The sequence below is a fragment of the Macrobrachium nipponense genome, chromosome 17 (genome assembly GCF_015104395.2).
Source record: "Macrobrachium nipponense isolate FS-2020 chromosome 17, ASM1510439v2, whole genome shotgun sequence".
NCBI lineage: Eukaryota > Metazoa > Arthropoda > Malacostraca > Decapoda > Palaemonidae > Macrobrachium > Macrobrachium nipponense.
In genome coordinates this window covers 71,165,667-71,188,304 of record NC_087210.1, presented here as the reverse complement: position 1 = coordinate 71,188,304, position 22,638 = coordinate 71,165,667, and the positions used below count along the sequence as shown (strand labels likewise).

General features: G+C 39.1%; 1 protein-coding gene and 1 long non-coding RNA gene across 6 annotated transcripts in view; one reads left to right on the top strand and one right to left on the bottom strand.

The window, feature by feature from the left end:
- LOC135196315 (uncharacterized) overlaps positions 1-1,199 on the bottom strand; it is a 38,952-nt gene extending 37,753 nt beyond the window's left edge. The window contains exon 1 of the long non-coding RNA XR_010310377.1: positions 666-1,199. This is a non-coding gene — a long non-coding RNA (uncharacterized LOC135196315). The remainder of the gene's footprint in view (positions 1-665) is intronic.
- Positions 1-22,638, top strand: part of LOC135196313 (exocyst complex component 6B-like) — a 91,675-nt gene that overhangs the window by 14,170 nt on the left and 54,867 nt on the right. For 2 of the 5 annotated variants that reach the window (XM_064223058.1, XM_064223059.1), the window contains exons 2-6: positions 11,352-11,517; positions 13,426-13,610; positions 13,846-14,013; positions 15,405-15,526; positions 17,639-17,838. In XM_064223058.1, coding sequence (XP_064079128.1) covers positions 11,352-11,517; positions 13,426-13,610; positions 13,846-14,013; positions 15,405-15,526; positions 17,639-17,838 — 841 coding nt within the window. Of the gene's footprint in view, positions 1-1,846; positions 2,019-3,159; positions 3,282-5,655; positions 5,904-11,351; positions 11,518-13,425; positions 13,611-13,845; positions 14,014-15,404; positions 15,527-17,638; positions 17,839-22,638 lie in introns of those variants that run through there. The other 3 variants (XM_064223060.1, XM_064223062.1, XM_064223061.1) reach the window with 3 other exon arrangements.

Genomic DNA, 22,638 nt, shown 5'->3' with positions numbered 1-22,638 from the left:
TAACTATGCTAATTGATGTCAATCATAGTTTGTATAACATGCTACAGGATAGAATCACTGTGGAATTTAAATTTCAAGATTGTTGGTTTACTCTAACAAAAGTTGGTACTTTTTGGAAATTGTTTGGTATGAGAAAGATGTGCTGTGTTTACTGCAGTCGTTAAACAAAAAACAGATACACAAATGATGAAAAATTGCGCGCGTTTTACGTGTATCCCTATTGGCAATGAAGTAAATTAAACTGGTATTTAAACATGGCGATCGGTATTAGTCAAATTGGTTATGACTATTTGAGACCTGTTTCCACGTATAACTTTAGTTATAAGGACTAATGAACTTTTTAATACATTATTGTAGGCCTTAGGAGAGTAGCCCTTTGGAAAATTGCGTACGTTCGTTTGCTCTATTTGCTCCATAATTATGCCTTCACTTTTTTAAACGTTTCGTCCTGTGTTTGTACCTCCCGCAGTTTAATCATTGAAAGCGTAGAATTGGGACATTTAATATAACCGAGTGGATTACATATGTTCTATTACTTGTCGTATGCAGTCTTCCACTTTGGTTATTGAAGACTTATATGTAGTAATGCTTTTTAGGCGTATGCTGTTTTCTACCACAACTATTACTCGTTCATAGCACAAAAATGTTTACGTTGCTTTACTTACCCCTTTGCCGAAGTATTGTTGCATGTCTTATCGACTGAAGTAAATGAAACGAAGACAATAAACGAAGTATAATGTAAGAGTGTTCCTTGTGTCTTCTGTTGACTCGCACAAATGGCTAAGTTGCTTATCGACCCAGGGCAGGTACTGTTCGAAAGCGATGTTACTAAAAAAGTATCCGTCATTAATAAGATGTTTCTCATTTTCATCCAACGGTAACAGTATTATTGTTTTTAAAAAAGTATGTAACGAGTTGAATTTTTTGCCAAATTCTGAAGTAAGTCCGGTACATATAGTTATTTAAACTAAGTAGAAGTCAACTTCTATGGAATCGGACAAGGTCGTGTCATTTCTCGTGTCGTCTGCTGCTTTTCCCGAAAATTTTTAGATGTTACTCATTGCTATTTCACGGTAACGGCATTGATATTTTCTAAATTATTTAATAGGTTTGGATTGAATTTACGAAATTCTTCTGTATGTAGAGCACATGTGGTTATTTTAATCTAAGTAGGCGTCAACTTAATGAAAACGGACAAGTTCGTGTCTTATCCTTTGCGTCGTCTGCAGCTTTTCGCGCCATCAAATTGCAGACGATACAAGCTTTTGAAATTTGGTTTTGTCGGTAAAATGATCTGATACTTTATTTTTTTTGCATTACCTTATGCATTGTAAATGTTGTTTTAGAAATTTACGCAATGCGTTATTTTTAATATTGATTGTTACACTATAACAATTAAAGTTCACGCTACCTACCTATTGAAGCTCGAGATATCCAAACACACCTTTGATGTTCAGATCAGCTGATGGAATGAGTCAGGGTTGCCGTATTACACGCTCCCTGGACAGACGTAGTAATAGTGTTGTTTCGTGTAGTGTATAGTTATTTACTATAAAATGCAACTTGAAAATTTGCGTTTAATTCTGGGAAATTATTGTCTTGAAATACAATTAAATTATAGGCTTTTGAAACAGCATTGCATAGTCTTCTTTGTTTATACTGGAACGGCGTGTAACGTTTCGTGCTATTAATTAATGCGGGGGTCCCATTTATCAACTTGAAAATGCTTTAAAGTGCTAGATAGCATCCTTAATTTTAAACCGGAAGTATGAAAATAAGAGAAACACCTGAGATTGTAAATGAAGGAAGTAATCGAGTGTGGTAGAATAATATGAAAGCAGACAGGAGACCACTGACAGTTAGTAAACCCTAGGCAATAGGAACCCTCGAGTGATGATGACTTCCCAGGGTGGGGCTGCAGCAGCTTCGAGTAGCTCCCAGGGGGAAGATCATACCGTTACACATCTGGTTAATGAATTGGAAGGACCAGATACAAGCCGAGTAGCTCTGGTCATAAGGTAGGTCTGGGTTTCATGGACTTTTTTTTATGTACCTTTGTCAATGGGTGGGATTTAGGCCTTATGGTGATTTCGATAAAATGTCTTTCTTTTGGAGATTTATGATGCTTTCATCCTGACATAATCCTTTTATAAAAGGCCTTGATCATTAGGTGGAATGTTCAAATACAGTCATTTGTGCTTGACGTTTAGCCCCCCCTTAATGAATACCCCATAAGACTGGGTATTTTTTCCAGAGGAATGCAAAGCATGTGCTAATTGTGCCTTCATTAAGATACAACCACTTAAATTGTTGCGTTCTGAGACCTGTAAGCAGTACTTGTTTACAGGGATGCATTTACAAAGATGCTTGTTGACTGTTACTCTCAATATGCATTTTTATAAGTTTTAAGTGTATGGTTACGTTTTCACACCTGATTGTGTTCAGGAGGGTACTGTAATAATTTTTGCATTCTCTCTCTCTCTCTCTCTCTCTCTCTCTCTCTCTCTCTCTCTCTCTCTCTCTCTCTCTCTCTCTCTCTCTCTTTTTTTCTTTTTAAGGAAAGATCCCAGTTGTATTGTTGGTAAATTGCACTCCGTAGGTCTTGAGTTCAAGCCTTTCTCAGGCCCTGATAAACAATGTCTTAATAGAGAGAAAGGGTGGGGGCGGGTGTATGTGCTGATCATATTGACATGGATGTTTGGTCTCTTGTCAGACTTATTTCCTGCCTCTGCTGGTCAGTAGCAACCTTTAGATGTAGTAGTTAATGATGTAAGATTTTGCTATTAGACATTATAACCTGACAGTAGAATTTAGTATTCAAGGTTTTCACCTTCTGGACCATTTTTTTTTTTTTTTTTAGTAATTTTTCAAGGATAATCACAAGACAGATCTCTCTTTCTCTCTGTGACTAGTTTTTTATCTCTCGTTCCATCCAAATAAAATAAATACAATTTGTGTTAACTTTTTTTTAAAAGGATGTGACTTGCCTGATTGATACAATTCCATTGACACAGTACCATTCTGTCAAAAGCATACAGGATTGATATGTTGTATAACACTGCAGGATGTTCATATCACCATGTACATCCTGAGAATCCTACTGTGAAGTTCAGCATTGTGAGTGTCATTACCATTTGCTAGTGATCAAGTTATACATTGTGTTGACTAAGAAGCCTTTGTCTGGTTACTGTAAGGAAACTTTTTTGATTGTAGTGGTTAGTCACAATGAGTGCAGTTATGTATCCAGGCGTTGTTGATCCTACTGCAGCTAATTTTTCTTGGTAAGGGTACTTTAATACTGTATTTGTATCAAGGTGTTCTAACTTCTTACCCAATTGATAAAGTTATAGGTTGGTATTGTTTTTCTGTTTATGTGCCTGTGAGACCTAGGAGTTTAATTAGGTAATGTGTAGTTGACCACTTAAGATTTTGGGAAGGATATTGCAATTATATTTATCATAATATTTGATGATTTGTGCTGTGGTCTCTTAGTTTTTCTAGTAATATTTAACAGCTCTATCAGTCATCAGTGGTCTTGGTGTGTGTGCAAATTGATTGTTTCATCAGAATCAAATGGATTTAGTAACCATCATACAAACTAACCACTAATGCGCTGATTGTGTGCTATGAATGAATGCCTAGGCAAGATCAGTTGAGGTTAATAGTTGTCATGGACTCCCTTTTTGCATGAGGTAACCTTGTTAATCATCAGATTAAAACAGGAAGTCTCAAGATTTTGGTTTACTTTAGCCTTTGCCAGGATAGGTTTGAAATTGTTTTCTGCCTCTATGTATAATGCGCTCACATCTTTTCTTTTGAGAGAGTGAACCTTGGCCTGTGACTTAAGTAAATTTTTAAGGGAATGGAACTGCATTGTAAAAATGACATTTACAGGCTGACACCTTTTCCTGGAGTGACCAGGAGGTAGATGTCGTCCAGTTCATCAAAATGTGTGTTTTTCATGGTGGTTTGGTGGATTTAGATGCAGGGAGCTATGATTGAAAGGTGCTGAAAGTGTAGGGCAGTATTTTTTGTTCATTACATTTCAGTCGGCCAATTGATGTTGAGTGATTCATTATTATCCATCTGTTAAGTATTCGAGCTATACTTGGCAAACCATCTTGAATATGGAGCAGGATACTACCATCTCGAATGTAGGGCAGGATACTACAACTATAAATTTTGTCAGTCGCCAGATACTCAAGTAGAATAGAATTACAATGATCCTTGTATTATATTTGTCAGCAAATTCACACTTAGTACAATAAAGGAATAGACAGTGAATATGCAGTTAGAAACTGTATAGAAATTTTCCGCAGATATTTTAACATTCTTGAAAATATACATGCCTAGTTTATGAAGAAAAGTCAGTGCACCCTGCATAAGCTGAGAGAGAGAGAGAGAGAGAGAGAGAGAGAGAGAGACATTTGAAAAGAACCTCTCTTACCTAAGCATAGTGAAAATATTGATATATATACTTTGTCAAAGCCCTCTCTGAGAAGAGATACAGTGACAAATATTTTTTGTGTTTATTAGCTTGCATGGAAAGAATGCAATCATTTTACAGCTATTTTTTTATATTTTTTATATCCTGTGAATTGGCATTTACATCCTGAATCTTTGGAAAGCGAGACCCAATACCTTTCATGGCATGTAGTGGAAAGGTTTGTTCTCAGTTTTCACTGAGTGAAATCTGATAATACCTTACTATTGTGTGTAGAGATTGTGTGACAGTGTTACATTTATGCTTCGTTATGAATGATGTTATGTGAGGTAATATATATTGAATGTGGTAGATATAGTATTTCTTTACATTTGTAATAAAATTGCTTTGATGATGAAATGAGTACAGTACTGTGGCTCAAGATGGTTGTTTGTGATTGTATGGATATTTTCTCAAAAAAAAAAAATTGTAACTTTTCACTGTTTCCACACAATACTGTGTTGCATTGTGAATGTCCTAAGTTTTTACTCAATTTTAGTTTCTTCTTTACAACTGTAGATTGATAGATGCTAGAAGTACTACTATTTTTTACATCATTTTCCCCCACATTCATTGGCTAATTAACAAACAAAGCTAATGTAAAAGTACATACCACACCCCCAGCATATACTGGTACAGTAGTGTAGTACCTTGAAGTACTCTTTTAAACTTCATGTAACTTACCTAGATTTGTATATTCCTTTAATCTTGGATGAAAATGACCAGACTTGTTTATGAATCTTTTTGTTTTTTCCCACCTATTTAGGATATGAGCACTTTCTGAGTATGAGTTAAAATAGCAGGGGCAGCAGAGATCAGACTGGTACCAAAGCACTTAGGTTATCTGGTTCACTCTGGGAAAGGGGATATGCCTCTGGGTGGAGAGGGACAGGCTAGTTGGTATTTTGATATTTTTCAATCTGCAGCAGCATATTTTGTATTTATTATTTCTTATTGGAATTTTCACCTTAGGGTAAATGTGCTTTTAGACATTGATAACCTATTTATTTTCTTCCGTATCTTATAATTTAGTTTGTGTTGAATATTAGAAATATGTTAAACTGAAATTGGTAACTGGGATGGCATTACACCCCTCAGTAAGTGCTTTGTGGCACTGAGAGCAGGTCATAGTGACCATACAAGCTTTTATTAACTGTATCCTATAATATGTGGATATCTGTAGTTGCAATATTTATGATCATATCATTAGAAATAATGAATGATCTTGGTTCATAAATTCACATAGTTTTTATAGTTAGTTTAGTGGTTGTGGGTTGTGAAATATATTGTGTTATGTGAGGCCTCTTTATCTGTGGAGGTGGATTAGTTTTGCAAAGATGGAAGAGGAAACATTTGAAATCCACGACCTAGATGATTTTGAAAGGATTTTCACAACGTCATCTCTTTATCAAGAGATTATGTAGGTATTCATATTTTAGTAAAATATTTAACACTTGTAATAGAAACTTTTAAAAGGCCTTTGTGTTTTTCTCAGTTCAATATGAAAGTTGTTTACCATTAGCCCATAATTTATATTTTAACTAGGTATAAAATTGGATGCAAAATGTTATGCCAAATAATTGTATCTTTATTAAAGTAGCTCTATTTTTTGTATCTGATTCAACAAGAAATATTATTTGACTGTCAGTTTTTTTTTTTTTTTTTATCGTGTATAAGGGTTAAATTCATTGGTCTCCTTGAATGCAGTATAGTTAGCTACTTTTTGTAAATTAATGTCAAACTTGATGTATAAGCTACCAGAACCTCGCATAGGCTACATATTAGTGCATCCTTTGCCTGTACAAGATTTTTATACTATATTCCCTGCAGTATGGTTATGAAAATGTCTTTCAGGCATTTCAGAAATACTACAATATACTATTTTTCCAAAATCGTTTAGGACAAACCAACTTCAAGGAACGCTGGCTCTAGTATTCTACACAGCAGAAGTGACATTATGATGTGGGTAGTATGGGACAACATATAATTGTTCATGTACGAAACAAACCTTCGGTCTTAATAATAGGATTATACTAGCGCCAAGCTGGAAACCGGTAGAATTAAAATTAAACTTGTGAGATCCAGGGACTATTGGCATCTATACCAGGTCACGGGGCATGTATTACTCAGAATGCCTTCGGCGTCCTGTGACCCGCCAGTATATAATTTGAAGGCAACCAGATATTCTAGACTTCATGTTCAAATACAATAACTGTATAGTACATGTCTTTACCATGTATAGTAGCAGAGAAGAAGATCACTGGAATTTGTTGACATGCAGACTTTATCTTTGATGAAGAGCAAATGGGAAGTCTGAACCTTTGCAGTTGCTAACGTTGTTCATGAATACTATATAGTATGTAATATTTAGCTTGGAATTATGATTAGTATATTATTTAGGGAAACTGTCAGATTAAAATCCAGTAACCTATCAGTAAAAATAATACACAATTTTTGGGAAGGACAGTGATCATGCATGTTACTGTGTTTGAGAATATGTACATGTATTGTTACTGATCAGATCATTTATATTTCAACGATCAGTGACATGTAAGAGATGAAAAAAGTACTGTGGAGTGATGTCATGTTTTCCTCTCTCTGTCTCCTACAGGATTTTGTCTATTTAGTAAACTATAAAAGTTAAATGTATTATTTTGGGAGTAGACCCTCTTTTAAACAAGTCTTGTTAAAAAGGATTGCTGCATCAGCTCCATTAATTTTGTGTAGTCTTTTCTCTATTTTCTTTATCAAGGATTTTTCAATGTTGCTAAAACTGGCAAGCAACATGCCAAAGGGGATCGTCAAATCTGGTACTATAGTCATATTGAATTATATTTATTACGGATGCTCTTGCAGGACCTGGGGGTTATTTGACATTTCATTGGCTGGCGGCCAGGCGTCAGAAACACTCGAGGTACATCGACCTTCTCAGGTGTGTGGGCGCTCGCACGACCATGATATAAAGAGAAGGACTCACCACCAAGATTCAGTCCTCCAGCAACCATCGCTGTGATAATGCCCTGGCAGATCTGGGTGAAACTTCACGTCAAGAGAGAACAACTTGTAGTAGCAGTTATAAATACAATTCAGTATGACTATACTAGATTTGACGATCCCCTTTGGCACGTTGCTTGCCTGTTTTAGTAACATTAAGAAATCCTTGATAAGGAAAATAGAGAAGACTATGCAAAATAAATGTAGTATTGAAATTTTCATTTTGGTGATAAGAGCAGTAGTCATTTGATGTGCCAGTACAGCTGCCATTTTGACAAAAATACTTCTTAAATATGTAATTTACCAAGTAGTAAATTACATATTTCTGCATACTCTTGACTGAAGTTCAGTTGTGGAGCAGTCAGCTTAGATTTTGATTTTCATTGGCTTTTCCTCTGGAGATTTTGATTTTCATTGGCTTTTCCTCTGGAGTTGTTTGGTGAATTATTTTAGCACGTGTTATGGTCTAGTTCTCTGTTAGAGAACATTAATTCCACTTTATTACGACTTATTACCTGGATTTGACTGTTTCAAGATGAATTTTTTCATTTCAATATGTCTGACTCTAGTGCTATTAGCATAAGGTATTGTAGCAAAGGCTGCAGTAGTACCAAACTGACAAAGAGAATGTGTTTCGCACACCTTGTGCATTGAATGTAGAGGACAGGAGTGTTCAATTGGCAAGACTTGTAATGAATTTGCTGAGTGGGATGCTAAGAATAATTCTGCTAAGTCTTCTGTGGACAATCCTAGCACTTCTATGACTGCTCCTGCTTTGTTACCAGTTCCCAGTCCTTTGATTAATCAACCTGCTCCCTTACCCAGCTTCCCTGCTTCGGGTCTTGATCCCCTTGCCAGCCTTGAATTGAAAATTTTGTAATTTTGATGCTAAGATGGTGTTAATTGTTGATACAGTGACTCAGCATGTTCAGTGTGTGTCCTTATGGATAAGGAAAAGAATAAAAGTGTTGTTAGTGAAGTGTCGGTGGAGGAGGTGGCTGTCCCACCGATGCTCTTAGGCACAGGTCACTGGCTTACTCCCCTGCATCTGGAAGCAGTCATACCGGAGGCCATATTGAGATTGGTGGTGACTGCCCATGGACAGTCATCTCCTTAGTCAGACCTGCTACAATGTCTCAGGTCGTGATGAAGGATGGCCATTGGAAAGGCATCCAGAGGAAAGTGTACAGGCTTTCCTTGAGTTCGAAGCCATCCAGCCCTGAGGATTGATGCCAGTGGCACTTTAGTGATGAATCACGGCCACTGAAAAGACCTGTTTCGGACAAAGTCCACTCTCCCCCAGTGCCATGCAAAAGATTTAGGGAACCAGTGAAACCTTCATGTAGTTTTGGAACTCCCCAGAACGTTTTTCGCTGAGCTGCTACTAACCCCTGAGCGCCCAGGGATGCCTGAATCTCTAGTTTTTCAGCGCTTGCCAGTATACGAACCCCCTTCTACAGTCAAGAGTGTTACTCATGACAAACTTTGCCTTCAGATGGTGTGACGCATTCTACAATGTGCTCAGTACCAGATGCCAAGCAAGTGGCACCAGCCATTCCTTCATCTTCCACAGAACCTTCGCTGTTCCTGATTCTGTGTCAGTTATCTGACGTTCTGAGTCTGCTCAAGGAAGCCCCTCTTTTAACCAGGACCCTAGGAGTTTGTTGCTATTGCCCGTGTCTTCAGAAGAGGATGGTGAGGCTGAATTTTTAGATCAACGCTCACCTCCGACTGCTTATTTTGCATTATTGAAGTACCTGCTGCATAACTTCCCAGGTTTATTCACTCCTACGGCTCCTGCTTCTCTAGCTTCGACATTTTCCATGACTGTTAAGCCTGCAGACGACAAACTACCAAAAATGGTACTTTCTCCTTCAGCGAGGAAGGCTTTCGGCGAATTGGATAGGTGGCTAGCTGAGTAAAGAGAGTAGGGGAAGTCTTCATTTAGCTATCCCCATTCTCATCTGGTTCTCCCCTTCAGACTTTGCCCTTTCGAGGTAGTAGAACCATAGCCCAGTCTAGACCACGATTGAACCTTTGTTTTTGTCTCAACTTTCTAAAAAACTGTCTGCCCAAAAGTGAGGATTTTTGTCCTTCATGCACCTGTAGGAGTGAGGCTTCTACATTTTTGGAAGGAGTGGAGAATTATAGTGTCAGTGCTCAAGGAAGGTCACTCTCTTCCCTTCAGAGAAAAAACTGACACTCTACTTGGTAGGCTCCGAGAGGTTTTCGGTGCTGGCAAATGAAGTGGCCTCACTCCTCGAGAAGAGAGCCATCAAGGAAGTAAATGACATCAGGTCAGACTGGTTTTACAACCTTCTATTAGTGGTCCCCAAACCATCAGAGGGATGGAGGCTGGTTTTGGATGTGAGCACCCTGAGTTTCTTTGTAGAAAAGATGAAGTTCAGGGTTGAGACAAGCCACTCAGTCATGTCATCAATTCAGAGGGATGACTGGCTGACATCCATAGACATGCAGGATGCCTTCATCCACATCCATGTTCATCAGTTCATCAAAAGTCCAGGAAATACTTACGCTTTGTGTTTCAGAGAAGAGTGTTTACCAATTTCAAGCATTATGCCTTGGCCTTTCAACTGCTCCACAAGTATCGTGGCATTGTTCATTATAGAAATTGCTTAGATTAAGTTTTATCTGTGATAAATATAAAAATACCATATACAGGCAGTCCCCAGTTATCGGCCGACTCAGTTAATGGCGATCCGGTTTTATGGGGCTTGTCTAGCGCCATAACAGGACAAGTTTCGGTTATTGGTGCCATAAGGTGCTGATAACAGAGCTGGGGCACCATAACATACCTAATAGAGGTGTCATTAACTGGTTATCGGCGCCATTAACTGAAACTTGGTGCCATACATTGCCAAGTTTTGGTTAATGGGGGTTTTTGCTTATCATCACCCCTCTGAGAACAGAACCCCTGCCAATAACCGGAGACTTCCAGTACTACTGGAAGTTGTATTTCTAATACAACTTCATTGCCATTTCTAATACAGCTTCATTGCTATTTCTAATACGACTTCATTGCTATTTCTAATACAACTTCATTGCTATTGTTCCATGATATAAGGTGGAACTTGTCGTAGTTTACTAACCTCTAAAAGTAGTTATGTATTAATACACTTTTTGGAAGAAAATATAGAGAAAGGAATTTAATTACTGATATATTTGTGAGAAAGTGATAATGATGAGCCAACATTAATATAAATAAATAGGCTTTTCTAAACTGCTGGGTATAAATGTCTATATATTCTGTTCTGTAGATTATGGTGGACACTTGATGTTCAGTTCACTTTAAAAGGTGATGATTGGTGGATTAATGTCAATAAAAAACTTACTGTTGTTTGGTGCAAAAGCTTCAGACTTATTAAAGTGTTTTGATGATTATTGGACAGTAGTTAAAATGAACAAAGAGATAACTTTTGTGATACATGCAATTGAAAGCCCAGTAGGTTTAATAATGTGTGCATTGTAGTCAAAGAACAACACCTTTATAACTTGGGCATTATGTTTTTAAGTATGGTACCATAATAAATTCCAAAATATTGAGTGTGTTATCTACAGTATAAAAACTTGAATTGTAACCTAATATAATGCATAAGTAGATACGTAGTTGAATCCAGTCACACAGCAGTTATGTTGTATTTTATGAATGATCCTGGGGTTTCCAGATGTTATTCATTACTAGTAATGTATAATTTATCATGATACAGTAATATTTAAATAAAAAAGGATTTATTTTTTGATTTATGACAATCCAAAGGTTTTGTTAATAAGCTGAGCAATACATTGAGTCATAAATTTTTATTCTTCAATTTCTATCCAAAATTAATTTGTGTTCGTATTGAAATTTTTACAGGACAATATATGATGGCGATGAACATGGCAAGTTTATGGAAAGGCTGGATGCTCGAATCCGAAACCATGACCGTGATATTGAGCGCATGTGTAATCATCACTACCAGGGTTTCATCGACTCAATTCGAGAACTTTTGCAAGTCAGATCACAGGCACACAAACTCAAGGTAAATTGATTAGTTTGAGCATTAGAGACTTTGTGTAGGTACATTTCATTAAGTGCACTTTTAAAACTTCTAGTTTTCAGTGTATCGTGAAAAGATTTTCAGTGCAAGATCTGTAAAGTTTCATTATTGTTGGTTGAGTGATAGCTGGTGCCGTGTGCCGTTTTCACATTGTGCTAATTTTGTTTATTTTTAGGGAGTGCTTTTTCATTTGTTTTGGTGATAACTAATTATAGTCAAACTCAGCCTTTTTGGCCACTAAGGCATTGGCCGCACAGTTGCCCCAGTTCTCTAATTACGCCACGACAGTGATGAAGAAATGCCTCTGATATTTTTTATACTAATTAAATATATGGTAATTACTCATGTTTCATAATAAAACTTCATTTTGTTTAAGAATGACTAAGTTTTTGATGGGAAAATGAATGTTACTAAAAATGTTGTCCTGAGATTTGACAACACCTCTGTGCTGGGTTAGTGCTCCGTTGCCACCTCAGCCCGACAAGGTCATTCCGTGTCACAGACCCACCATGTAAACATCTCCCACTTCTCGCTGCCCCTGCCTGCACAGATGAAAAGGCCAACGGCGGACACAGCCAAAGCCGCCAAAGTAAGCAAAAGGACAGTTAGAAGGATTTGCTCCAAAGCAAATCAAGAATGGTGGTCAGAGGCTGAACACAAGAAAAAGAGAGAGAGAGAGAGAGAGAGAAAGGTGGGGCGGAAGTACCTACCTTGGGAGAATGGCAACGGGGTGGAAAATCCAGGGTAAACAAGGCCAACGCCTTAGTGGCCAAAAAGGCTGAGTTTGACTATAGTATTTGTAGTGATAACTAATTAGTATTTGACTATTAATCATTTCCAGTTCAGAGCTTGTGTAGTTGTAGGGTTTACTATTGTAGCTGGTTGATTATTGGATTGGGCCTGTTTATTTTTTAGTTCAAGTATAAACTTTTGTTAGGATTGTGTTTATCATCAAGGTTTTCTTTTTGTTATAAGTAAGGGCCAGTTCTTATCTTTTCGTACACTTGCAAGGTTTGGGATTTTTTGCTTTGTTATTTTTTCATACTGTATTTACGGGATTGATCTTGTTTTCACCATAATGGTAGTACTATGTATATTATGTTCTTGTTTTTGTTTTTTTGATGACTATCTTTTATTTGTGCTATTTATCATGATTAGCCCCCTTCTCTGTGTTCAGCATATTTTACTGGAAAGCTGTAGAAAAAGTGCTTTTCATGATCCTCTTGTGTTGAGGCCCTTTCTGTTCTGAGTCTATTCATGCTCCTACCTCCAGTGCTCCTTCAGACTGTTGTCACACTGCTGTCTCATATATCAAGCATGTGGCCACATCCAGCCACACCACTTCTTCAGTTGCCAAAGGTTCTTTGTGCTCACCTTTGGAATTTTTATTCTTCATTCCTCCAGACTTTTATGAGTTCCAGTCAGCTGACTTTATGGATCCCTGCAGTTTTTGTAAATGACTTCTGGCCAGAATCGAACTTTAAAATTACTTTTAATACTAACACACATCATTTATGGCAATTTTTAATTTGAAATTTTGACCCTTTTATTTTTCATAATACATTATCACAATAAAATACAAGTACTGCTATTCTGTTTCGAAATGAGACCAAGAGTATCATTATTACTTACAGAAAGCATTCGGAGAAGAATATAGTTTATCAGAGATTGGGATAGGAGGAACTAGCAAAGGTCTCATGACTGAAAGGGTGTATTGTAATGACACATAAGCTATGTATTTTGGTTTATGAAAAGTATTTAGTTTTAATGTACATTTTCAGAACATTGCCAGTATTTTGTGTTTAAAATATTTTATTTTAGTTACAAAAATAATATACATACTTTTTTTCAGTATTTTTATTAGTATAACACACCACCTTCCTTCAACAGACAGAAGTTGTGAGGATAGATGAGGAGGCACAGGAGTCGGCAAAACATCTCTTAATGAAAAGCGAAGAATTAATAAAAACAAGGAAAGTGCAGTCTAATATATGTGCTGCAATAGATGCTCTTACTCTATGTCTGCCAGTATTAACAACATATTCCAAGCTACAAAAACAGATGCAGGAAAAGAGGTCAGTAAGAGTTGTGTTTATAATTTTAATAGCATAATTTTAAATCTTTATTTTTGTGATTTCTGATATATTTAAGAGTAACAGTCAGGATATCTCTTTGGTTATATATCACTGTCTAAAATCATATTTATTAAAGCTGTTACTATGCATTATGGAAGTGCACATAAATATTAGGGCTGCAATTAATACCTCAAATTCAAAATTTTGGATCAAGACAGTTTTCCCTAACTTTCAGGTATTATCCAGCGCTGAAAACGTTGGAACAGTTAGAACACACATATCTTCCTCGAGTTGCTAGTTATAGGTTTGCTCAACAAATGCGAGACAATATTCCCCGGGTGCGTGAAGACATCAAACAGGCTTCTATGTCAGATATCAAAGACTTCCTTGAAACTATTAGAAGGTAATTATCATTTTTCTAGTGTAATGCTATTTCTTTATTTTTAGACTTTCTTATTGGTAGCATAAGCTTATGGATATAAAATCTGCAAATGTATGCATGCTATGTACTTGTGTAGATTACTATGTGATATATACAAATACTAGTTTAATAGTATTGTGTACATGCAAAGTACAGAACTTTTGAGCATACTAAGCATAAACCCCTAATTATACTTAAGTTTTCTGTACAGTCCAGTTTACTGCTGTGTAACTTTTCTCAGTGAAATCATCAGTAGGCTAAAGTGGTTGTGGGAGATTCAGGCTGCTCTTGGGCAAAATTCAGTATAGTTGCTTTTGATCTCAAAGTTTCAGAATATGCTTTGTTGGCATTGCTCAACCAATGGGTAGTGAGTGAAGAGCACAAGTAACCTTTGAACAATACCTACTTATCCTCCTAGCCATTATTCCACAGATAATGCCAGTACTTCCACAGTGACTGGTTTTGTGTGAAGTGAGCATAAACGTTAGTAAGAGATTTAATGATTGACTTCAAAATTCTGTATGGATATAAAAATTGTGCAAAGTAGGTTTTTAAGCCAGGACAGCCTCAGCTGTTATTGGCAACCCACAGTGAATGTACACCAGTTTCTTCATCACTTTATGGGCAAAATGTGTTGAATTTATTGAATGACATGAAATGATGAATTGTGACTAACTCTGCCCTCCCCTAAAGAAGGGAAGGGTGTATGTAGATTTGATTATATTCAGGGACCTGCTTTATGTGGGTATTGGGTAGTATCTTGGCAAAAGTATCTCATTAGTATTCTAATGTTCTTTTTATCCCATGCCAGTGAGTTAGATGTTCATTGTTTGAGACAAGTTTACATCTCTTTTATATTATTTTTTGTCTCTTGCACCTATTTAGTACTTTTTTAGTTTAAATGCTGTGCTTGTTTTTTTTTAAGTTTGTAGTAATTGATTTGGGTGCTTTGTGTTTTAGTTCAGATTTGGTTCACTGGTCTGGTTAAACAACAGTACATACTGCATTTGAAAATCAGTCAACCTCCAATAACTTGACAAGTATTTACTATACTTATCTTTTATAAAAGATAGTTTTAGCTGAACCATCGAGTATAGATTATTAACTGGTCATCTTCATGTACAGGGTAATTTATCTGGGCAGATATCAAGGACTACTTTTGTTGTTAACTGTATCATTGTGGCCATTACAGAAGTGTAGTAGAATAAGAGGCTTATTTTTGTGGAATATGAAAGTTACTTTAGACATTGTAAGTACTAAAATTATTTGAAATGTTCATTGGGATATCAACTGTACAAAGTACCCTAGTAATTTTTTCGTAAAATGATGAAGAATCAGAGATTATGATATTAATACCTCTGCTTTTTTGTCAGGGTTTCAGCCCGTATTGGTCAGGTAGCTATGAAGCATGCAGCATTACAGTACAACATGGATCCAAAATTAGCCATGACACGGATGAAAAAACATGCTCCAATGCCACCAAACCCTTTTACAGGTATTTAAATCAATATCCTTTTTTGTATTTTTTTATAGGTTATGCTGTTAAATTTGATAGGCTGTACCATTCATCCATCATTCATTATTAATAAGTTTCAAGTTATCAAAATTTAAGTTGCTCTCCAGTGCCACCTCCTATGAGGGAAAATGGCTTGATTATATAACCAAATAAAAGGGCATATATACAACTTAGGCAATTAATTAGTTAAATTTCAAAATCCAAATTAACATCAGTGGCCATTTTATAATAAACTGAATCATATAAGGTTGGAAATTTAAATCTTGTAAAACTACTCCCCTTATGTTCCTCAACAAATTGAACTTAGAAATTTGAACTTCAGCAGTCCAAGGCTAAATCTGTAACTAAAATTAGTGTTCATTTTACTACTAATCAACATTTTACTGTATTGCCTGTTTGCATTTTTTTTATTATCTATTGTATGTTTTGGTAATTGATTGCTGTTAAAGAAAATTATTTCTATGTATGATTATTTTGGTAACTGTAATTGTCATATGCCTTGATGTTTTATGACTAGTGCTAAGATGTATAAGAGAGCTGTGCAGGAAATGGAATCAGAATGTTAACATAACAGAGGGAGCGAAACATATACGAAATAGTTAAATGGTTGAGAAAGATATAAATGACTGAAAATGGACCAACCATTGAATAGGTGAATGTTACAATGAAGTTGAAAAGAAAGTAGTACTACTTCATTGATAGATTTTGAGAAGTTAGGGAAGGAATATGAACTGGATGTTTATATAACAAGAGGAACTAGAGAAAATATGGCATCTGAATAGGTTAGTATAGCTCATAACTAGTTAAATGTATGGCTTTAAGGCTAACCCATGCTTCTGCTGCTTATTTGCATCCTTTGAACTTAACTGTTCGGTTAGTGTACATATACATTATCATCATACAGGAATTGGGCCATTTGGCCAGTTATCAAATATCCGGTTGTCAAGTGAATATTAACAGTTTAGAGTGAGTATGAACAGTTTAAAGATGTGGTGAAATGCTTCAGTGTAGTGCTCTATAAGCAGAACTTAGAAGTGAAATGCTAAAAAAGCACATTGGTCTTTTAGCAGAACTTAGATTATACTCGTTGGTAAGGTAGTACGTAATGGAAAATGCATTTGCTGGAGACCAGGTGTAAGGACGAATGTAACACAGTACTATGTACATATTGAGTGTAACAGATGGTGTCACAGATGCTGAAGATTACAAACTAGTGATTGAGAGATTTTCAATGGCTTCATGTGTATGAGAGGGGATGATGAAGAGATTGAGGTAGAACATATGTGTCGTAACATACTGATTGCAAGGCAGGATTTCAAGAGAGCAGAAGACAATAGGGCAGCAGCAGTGTGGATAAAGTGAGAAGTAAGTTAGTATGAATTACAGGTACTTGTAAATAAGAAGAATTTATTTAACACAGAGACTTGACATTTAAGGCATGTTCTTCTTTATGCAGCAGAGAGATAGGCACCAATACAGGAAAAAGATTCTGAAAGGTATGACTGGAAAATGCTATGATCATTAAAAGCAGGAAAATTAAAAGTGAATTGGCTTTGTATCATGATGAGAAAGGGAGGAGTAAGTGTTTTGTAAAGTGGCAGTACGTTTACCAATGTGAAGGCTTCGAAGGGTGTGGATTGGAATTCAGGCAGAAGTTTTATGTGATAGCAGGATCCTATGAGAGAGAGTAAAGGGAAAATATGAAAATAAGAAATGTACCAGTGAGGATATACATTTTTTTAATAAGAGATGAACCGATTGCTTAGATTTGTGGCTGACATCTATTTGGATAGCAAAACTGTCAGAAAGCACTACAGTTCTATGCTGAGGGTAGTTTCTAAGACACTTTGAAAGATGAACTCTTTAATTTTTGTTTTGTGGATGATTAATTTTTAAAACATGGTGCAAAACATATAATCAAGCCTGTTGTGCTGATGAGCATTGTATAGTTTGGAGAAGCGTTCATATTTTCCAGGTAACTTAATTATTTTTAATGTTGATTAGAAATTTAAAATGCTATAGGAGAGATTTATTTTTCTTACATAGAAATCTAGCACTATTTAGCATACAGGTAATACTTTTTATTTTCAGGTGAAACATACGAGGCTCAGTCTGAAGCACAGAGTGATGAAGAGGAAGACCTCTGTGCACAAGATTTGATCAATTTTGCCCCAGTGTATAGGTGCCTTCATATTTACACTGTGTTAGGAGCAAGGGAACAATTTGAAACGTATTATAGGCAACAACGTAGAGAACAAGCGAGATTGGCATTACAACCTCCCACGAATATGGTGAGAATAGAAGGAATATATTTTTTTTTATTGTATACTGGTCATATGCTTAGTCTGCTATATAGTGTTTGTTTTCTGGGGTAGTATAATTTACCTTTAATGTGCTGCACATGTATATAAGTACGTATATATAAATGTAGGCTTCTGGTTTGTGATTAAGCTACTTTGTTCTGAAGGTCAGTTTCTTTCTTTGTATGTAACTATGAGGCGAGTTTCCATTAAAATTAGAAATTTCATACAATCAACTTACCTGTCAGATATATACATAGCTAAGACTCCTTCGTCCCCGACAGAAATTCAAATTTCGCGCCACTCGCTACAGGTAGGTCAGGTGATCTACCGGCCTGCCCTGGGCGGCAGGACTAGGAACCATTCCCGTTTTCTACTCATATATTTTCTGTCGCCGGTGGTATCAACATCGTTGCTGCCACCTCCTGACTGGAATTCGCTTTTCTAGACAATTGATCATCTTTTTGTGGACTTTTGGTGACGTACCTGGATTGTTGTTTTGGCATTCGCTACTGTGGACTGGATTTGGACTTGCTTTTGATTTTTCTTCAAGAATGTCTGATTCAAGTGGTTGTGTGAGTGTGTGTGTGAATGTAGGCTGCAAGGTGAGGATACCGAAAGCTTCGGTTGATCCTCACACTGTATGTCGCAAATGTAGAGGTTTTGATTGTTCTATTTCTAACACCTGTCATGAGTGTGAGAGGTTGAATGTTGAGAAATGGAAGACTCTAACTTCTTACTTGAAGAAGTTAGAAAGGGATAGAGTCAGAAGGGCTGCATCTAAGATTGTGGGTAGTAGTACAAGGCCTATTGAGCCTTTGGATGATTCTAACTCTTCTCTTAACTATGCATTTGATTCTAATTCTGTATCAGGGCCCTCACTGGCTTTACATTCAGATTCGGCCTCGGAAATTGCTGAACTGAAAGCTACTCTTCACAGGATGAAATCCAAAATGGCTGCCATGAAAGGTAAGGATTGTGAAGCCCAGAGGAGAAGGAAAGTCGAAAGCCGTACGGAGGTTGTGGAGAATTCCCCCCGGTCAGGCGTCCCTTCAGCAGGCTCTGTAAATAGACAGACTGCTCAGGACCGCTATAGGAAAAGCGTCCTCAGAGAGTGCTTCTCTTCGTCCGCTTCTCCCTCTCCTAAACGAGGGTGGAAGGATTCGGACTTGTCCAGGCCCCTGAAAAGGCACTGGAAAGATCCTGTGTTGGATTCTAGCCCCGAACGCTTTTCGGAAGAAGCGCCTCCTTCCATCAAGAAGGCTAAGAGGGTTTTGACGTCCCATGGTTTGGACAAAACTCCTTCGAGGTCTCCCTCTCCCGTTCAAGAAGACGCCGGAGAGGCTTCCAAGAGGATCATTTTGGCTGTGCAAGAACAGTTATCCGCCTTGGTAGGAGTCCTTTCGAAGGATCCCCCTCGTAAGAAAGACGTGAGACTTCCTGTCAAGAAGACTCGTCTTCCTTCTCCCGCCAGGAGTGAGGCTCCTGTGGGACGTGAGGCGTTTGAGATCTACTCGGATAGACTCTTTGGACGATTTTGAATCGCCAGACAAGCGCGAGGCGCCAGTCAAGCGCGAGGTTTCCTACAGACGAGAAGCGTCTTATAGGATTAAAGCGCCAGACAAGCGAGAAATGCTTTACAGGCGCGAGGATATTTCCAGACGGGATACGTCTGCCAGACCAGCAGCTTCAGCCGAGCGCGAGGATTCAGCCAGGCGCGAGGATTCAGCCTGGCGCGAGGCGCCAGACAAGCATCATCCATACAAGGATTTGGCACCAGAAAGGCGCGAGGCGTCAGTCAGGCGTGAGAGTTTAGAGAGGCGCGAGGCATCAGTCAGGCAGGCAGCGAGGCGCCGCCAGCCAAAGCGCGAGGATCAGCCAGCGCGAGGGCAGCCGAGGCCCGCGAGGCGCCAGCCAGGCGCGAGGCAGCCAGCGCGAGAGCCAAGCAGGAGCCAGCCAAGCGCGAGGAGCCAGCCAAGCGCGAGGAGCCAGCCAAGCGCGAGGAGCCAGCCAAGCAGAGGAGCGCTATACACTCTCTTAGCCCCTCTCCTATTAGGAGTTTGTCTCCCGTAGAGAGTTTTTGGGCAGGAAGACCCGGAACGGGAAGTGACTTCTCCTTCTGATCCGATATTGGAAGAGGACTCAGAGGACGAGACTCACGGCAGAGAAGGGCTGTCTAACTACAAAGTTTTGACAGCTCTCCTCCTCCAGGAATACGGAGATGCATTGATCCCTGCCGCTCCTCCTTCGCCTCGTTCACTTTTTTCATGCTCTAAGACGCCGAAGTCGTCGGCTTTCTTGAAGATGAGACCGACGATTTCTATGAAGAGAGCTCTTCAGTCGCTGGATAGCTGGATGCTAACCAAGAAGGAGCTAGTCAGGACGGTGTTTTGCATGCCTCCCGCTAGACTTACGGGCAAGAGAGGTATTTGGTACCAGACTGGGGAGAATATGGGACTCACTCTCCCAGCTTCGGCTGAAGCTGACTTTTCCAGTCTGGTAGATGCATCCAGGAGACATAGCCTTCATACTGCGAAGATTACTTGGGGTCTTTCAGAGTTGGATCATCTCCTCAAGGGACTTTTTCACATTTTAGAAGTCTTCAACTTCCTAGATTGGTCCCTTGGGGTGATGTCCAAGAAGGCTCATGCCTCTGAAGGACTAGATCCGGACGTACTCCTTGCAATTTTGTCCTGTATTGACAAGGCGGTACAGGATGGCTCAGGAGAAGTTTCTTCCTTATTTGGAGCAGGTCTCTTGAAGAAGAGAGATCTGTTTTTAGCGCTTTCTTGACGAAAGCAGTATCCCATTCGCAAAGGGCAGCCTTGTTATTCGCTCCCAGGTCTGACTTTCTGTTCCCTTCGCAGTTGGTGAGGGACATTTCCCGTTCTCTGACGGAGAAAGCAACACAGGATCTTCTCCTGCAATCTTCCAGGAAGAAGAGACCAGTGATGGTGGGAGACAAGAAAGGTGTGTCTACGCCTGTTCGGCCCTTTCGAGGAGGCCCTCCCGCTAGAGTTACCGCTAAAAGAAAAACGACCGAGAAGAGAGGTAGAGCCTCTTTCCGTCCCTTTAAAAGGGGAAAGTGAAGTGGCGCTCCTCCAAACACCAGTAAGTGCCAGGCTCCGGGGATTTGCGGAAGCCTGGACTCTCATAGATACAGACGCTTGGTCTATGTCTGTTCTACAGAAGGGATACCTCATTCCTTTCCTGGACAATCCTCCCCTGACATCAACTCCGCGGGAATTGTCCGCCAATTACAAGGACCCTGTGTTGAAAGATACTCTTCAATAAATGGTGGATCAGATGTGGGACAAGAGAGCTATAGAGCTAGTGCTGGATCAAAGCTCCCCAGGGTTTTACAATCGTCTTTTCTTGGTTGCGAAAGCCTCGGGGGGCTGGAGACCAGTTCTGGATGTCAGCGCTCTGAACAAGTTTGTTCAGAAACAGATGTTCTCCATGGAGACCTCTGCATCAGTCCTTGCGGCTCTTCGCCAAGGGGATTGGATGGTGTCTCTGGATCTCCAGGACGCCTATTTTCACGTCCCGATCCATCCTTCGTCGAAGAAGTACCTCCGTTTCATGACGGGGGGAAGGATCTTCCAATTCAGAGCCTTGTGTTTCGGCCTGTCTACGGCGCCTCAGGTTTTCACGAGCCTTATGAAAAATGTGGCGAGATGGCTTCACCTGAAAGGAATCAGTATATCTCTGTACCTAGACGACTGGCTCATCAGAGCAAAGTCAGAGAAACAGTGTTTGGAGGACCTGACTGTGACACTAAACCTGATAAAGACCTTAGGATTACTCGTGAACCTCGAGAAGTCCCAACTGATCCCCAGCCAGAACTTGGTCTATCTGGGGATTCAGATGGATTCTCGGGGTTTTCGAGTATTTCCTTCTCAAGAGAGACTAACGAGAGGTTTAGAAAAAGTCTCTCTCTTCCTAAGGAAGGAACGTACTTCGGCGAGGGAATGGTTGAGCCTATTAGGGACTCTTTCCTCGCTCGAACAGTTCTTTCCTCTAGGAAGACTTCATCTCCGTCCGCTTCAGTTCTTCCTCAGAAGATCGTGGAACATGAAGACAGGGCTTCTCTCGGACAGTTTTCCCATTCCAGTTCTGATGAAACGCCATTTAGAATGGTGGTTACTCCCACTGAAGGAAAACAAGGGTACTTCCCTAGAAACACAGAACCCAAACCTTGTATTGTTTTCCGACGCGTCGGAAAAAGGTTGGGGAGCAACCTTGGGAAAGAGATAGGTGTCAGGCACTTGGAATGCTCTTCAAGTGTCCTGGCACATAAACTGCAAAGAGCTGTTTGCCGTACACCTAGCCCTAAAGAGCTTCGAACCTTTAGTGAGGAACAAGATAGTACAAGTGAATGCGGACAATACAACCGCCCTTGCATACATTCGAAAGCAAGGAGGTACCCACTCGTATGCCCTGTACGAGCTCGCGAGAGACCTGCTGTTGTGGACATCGCAAAGGAACATCTCTCTGTTGACGAGGTTTGTTCAGGGAGTAAGGAACGTGATAGCAGACAGGCTGAGCAGGAGGAACCAGGTCCTTCATACCGAATGGACCCTCCACTCAGAAGTTTGCCGGAATCTCTGGTCTCTTTGGGGGACTCCTCATGTCGACCTCTTTGCCACGTTCCTCTCAAAAAGACTGGAAGTCTTCTGTTCAGTAATAGAAGACCCCAGAGCTCTAACAGTAGACGCCTTCCTGCTAGATTGGTCTCATGTAGACGTTTACGCATTTCCCCCATTCAAGATTCTGGGGCAAGTGCTCAGG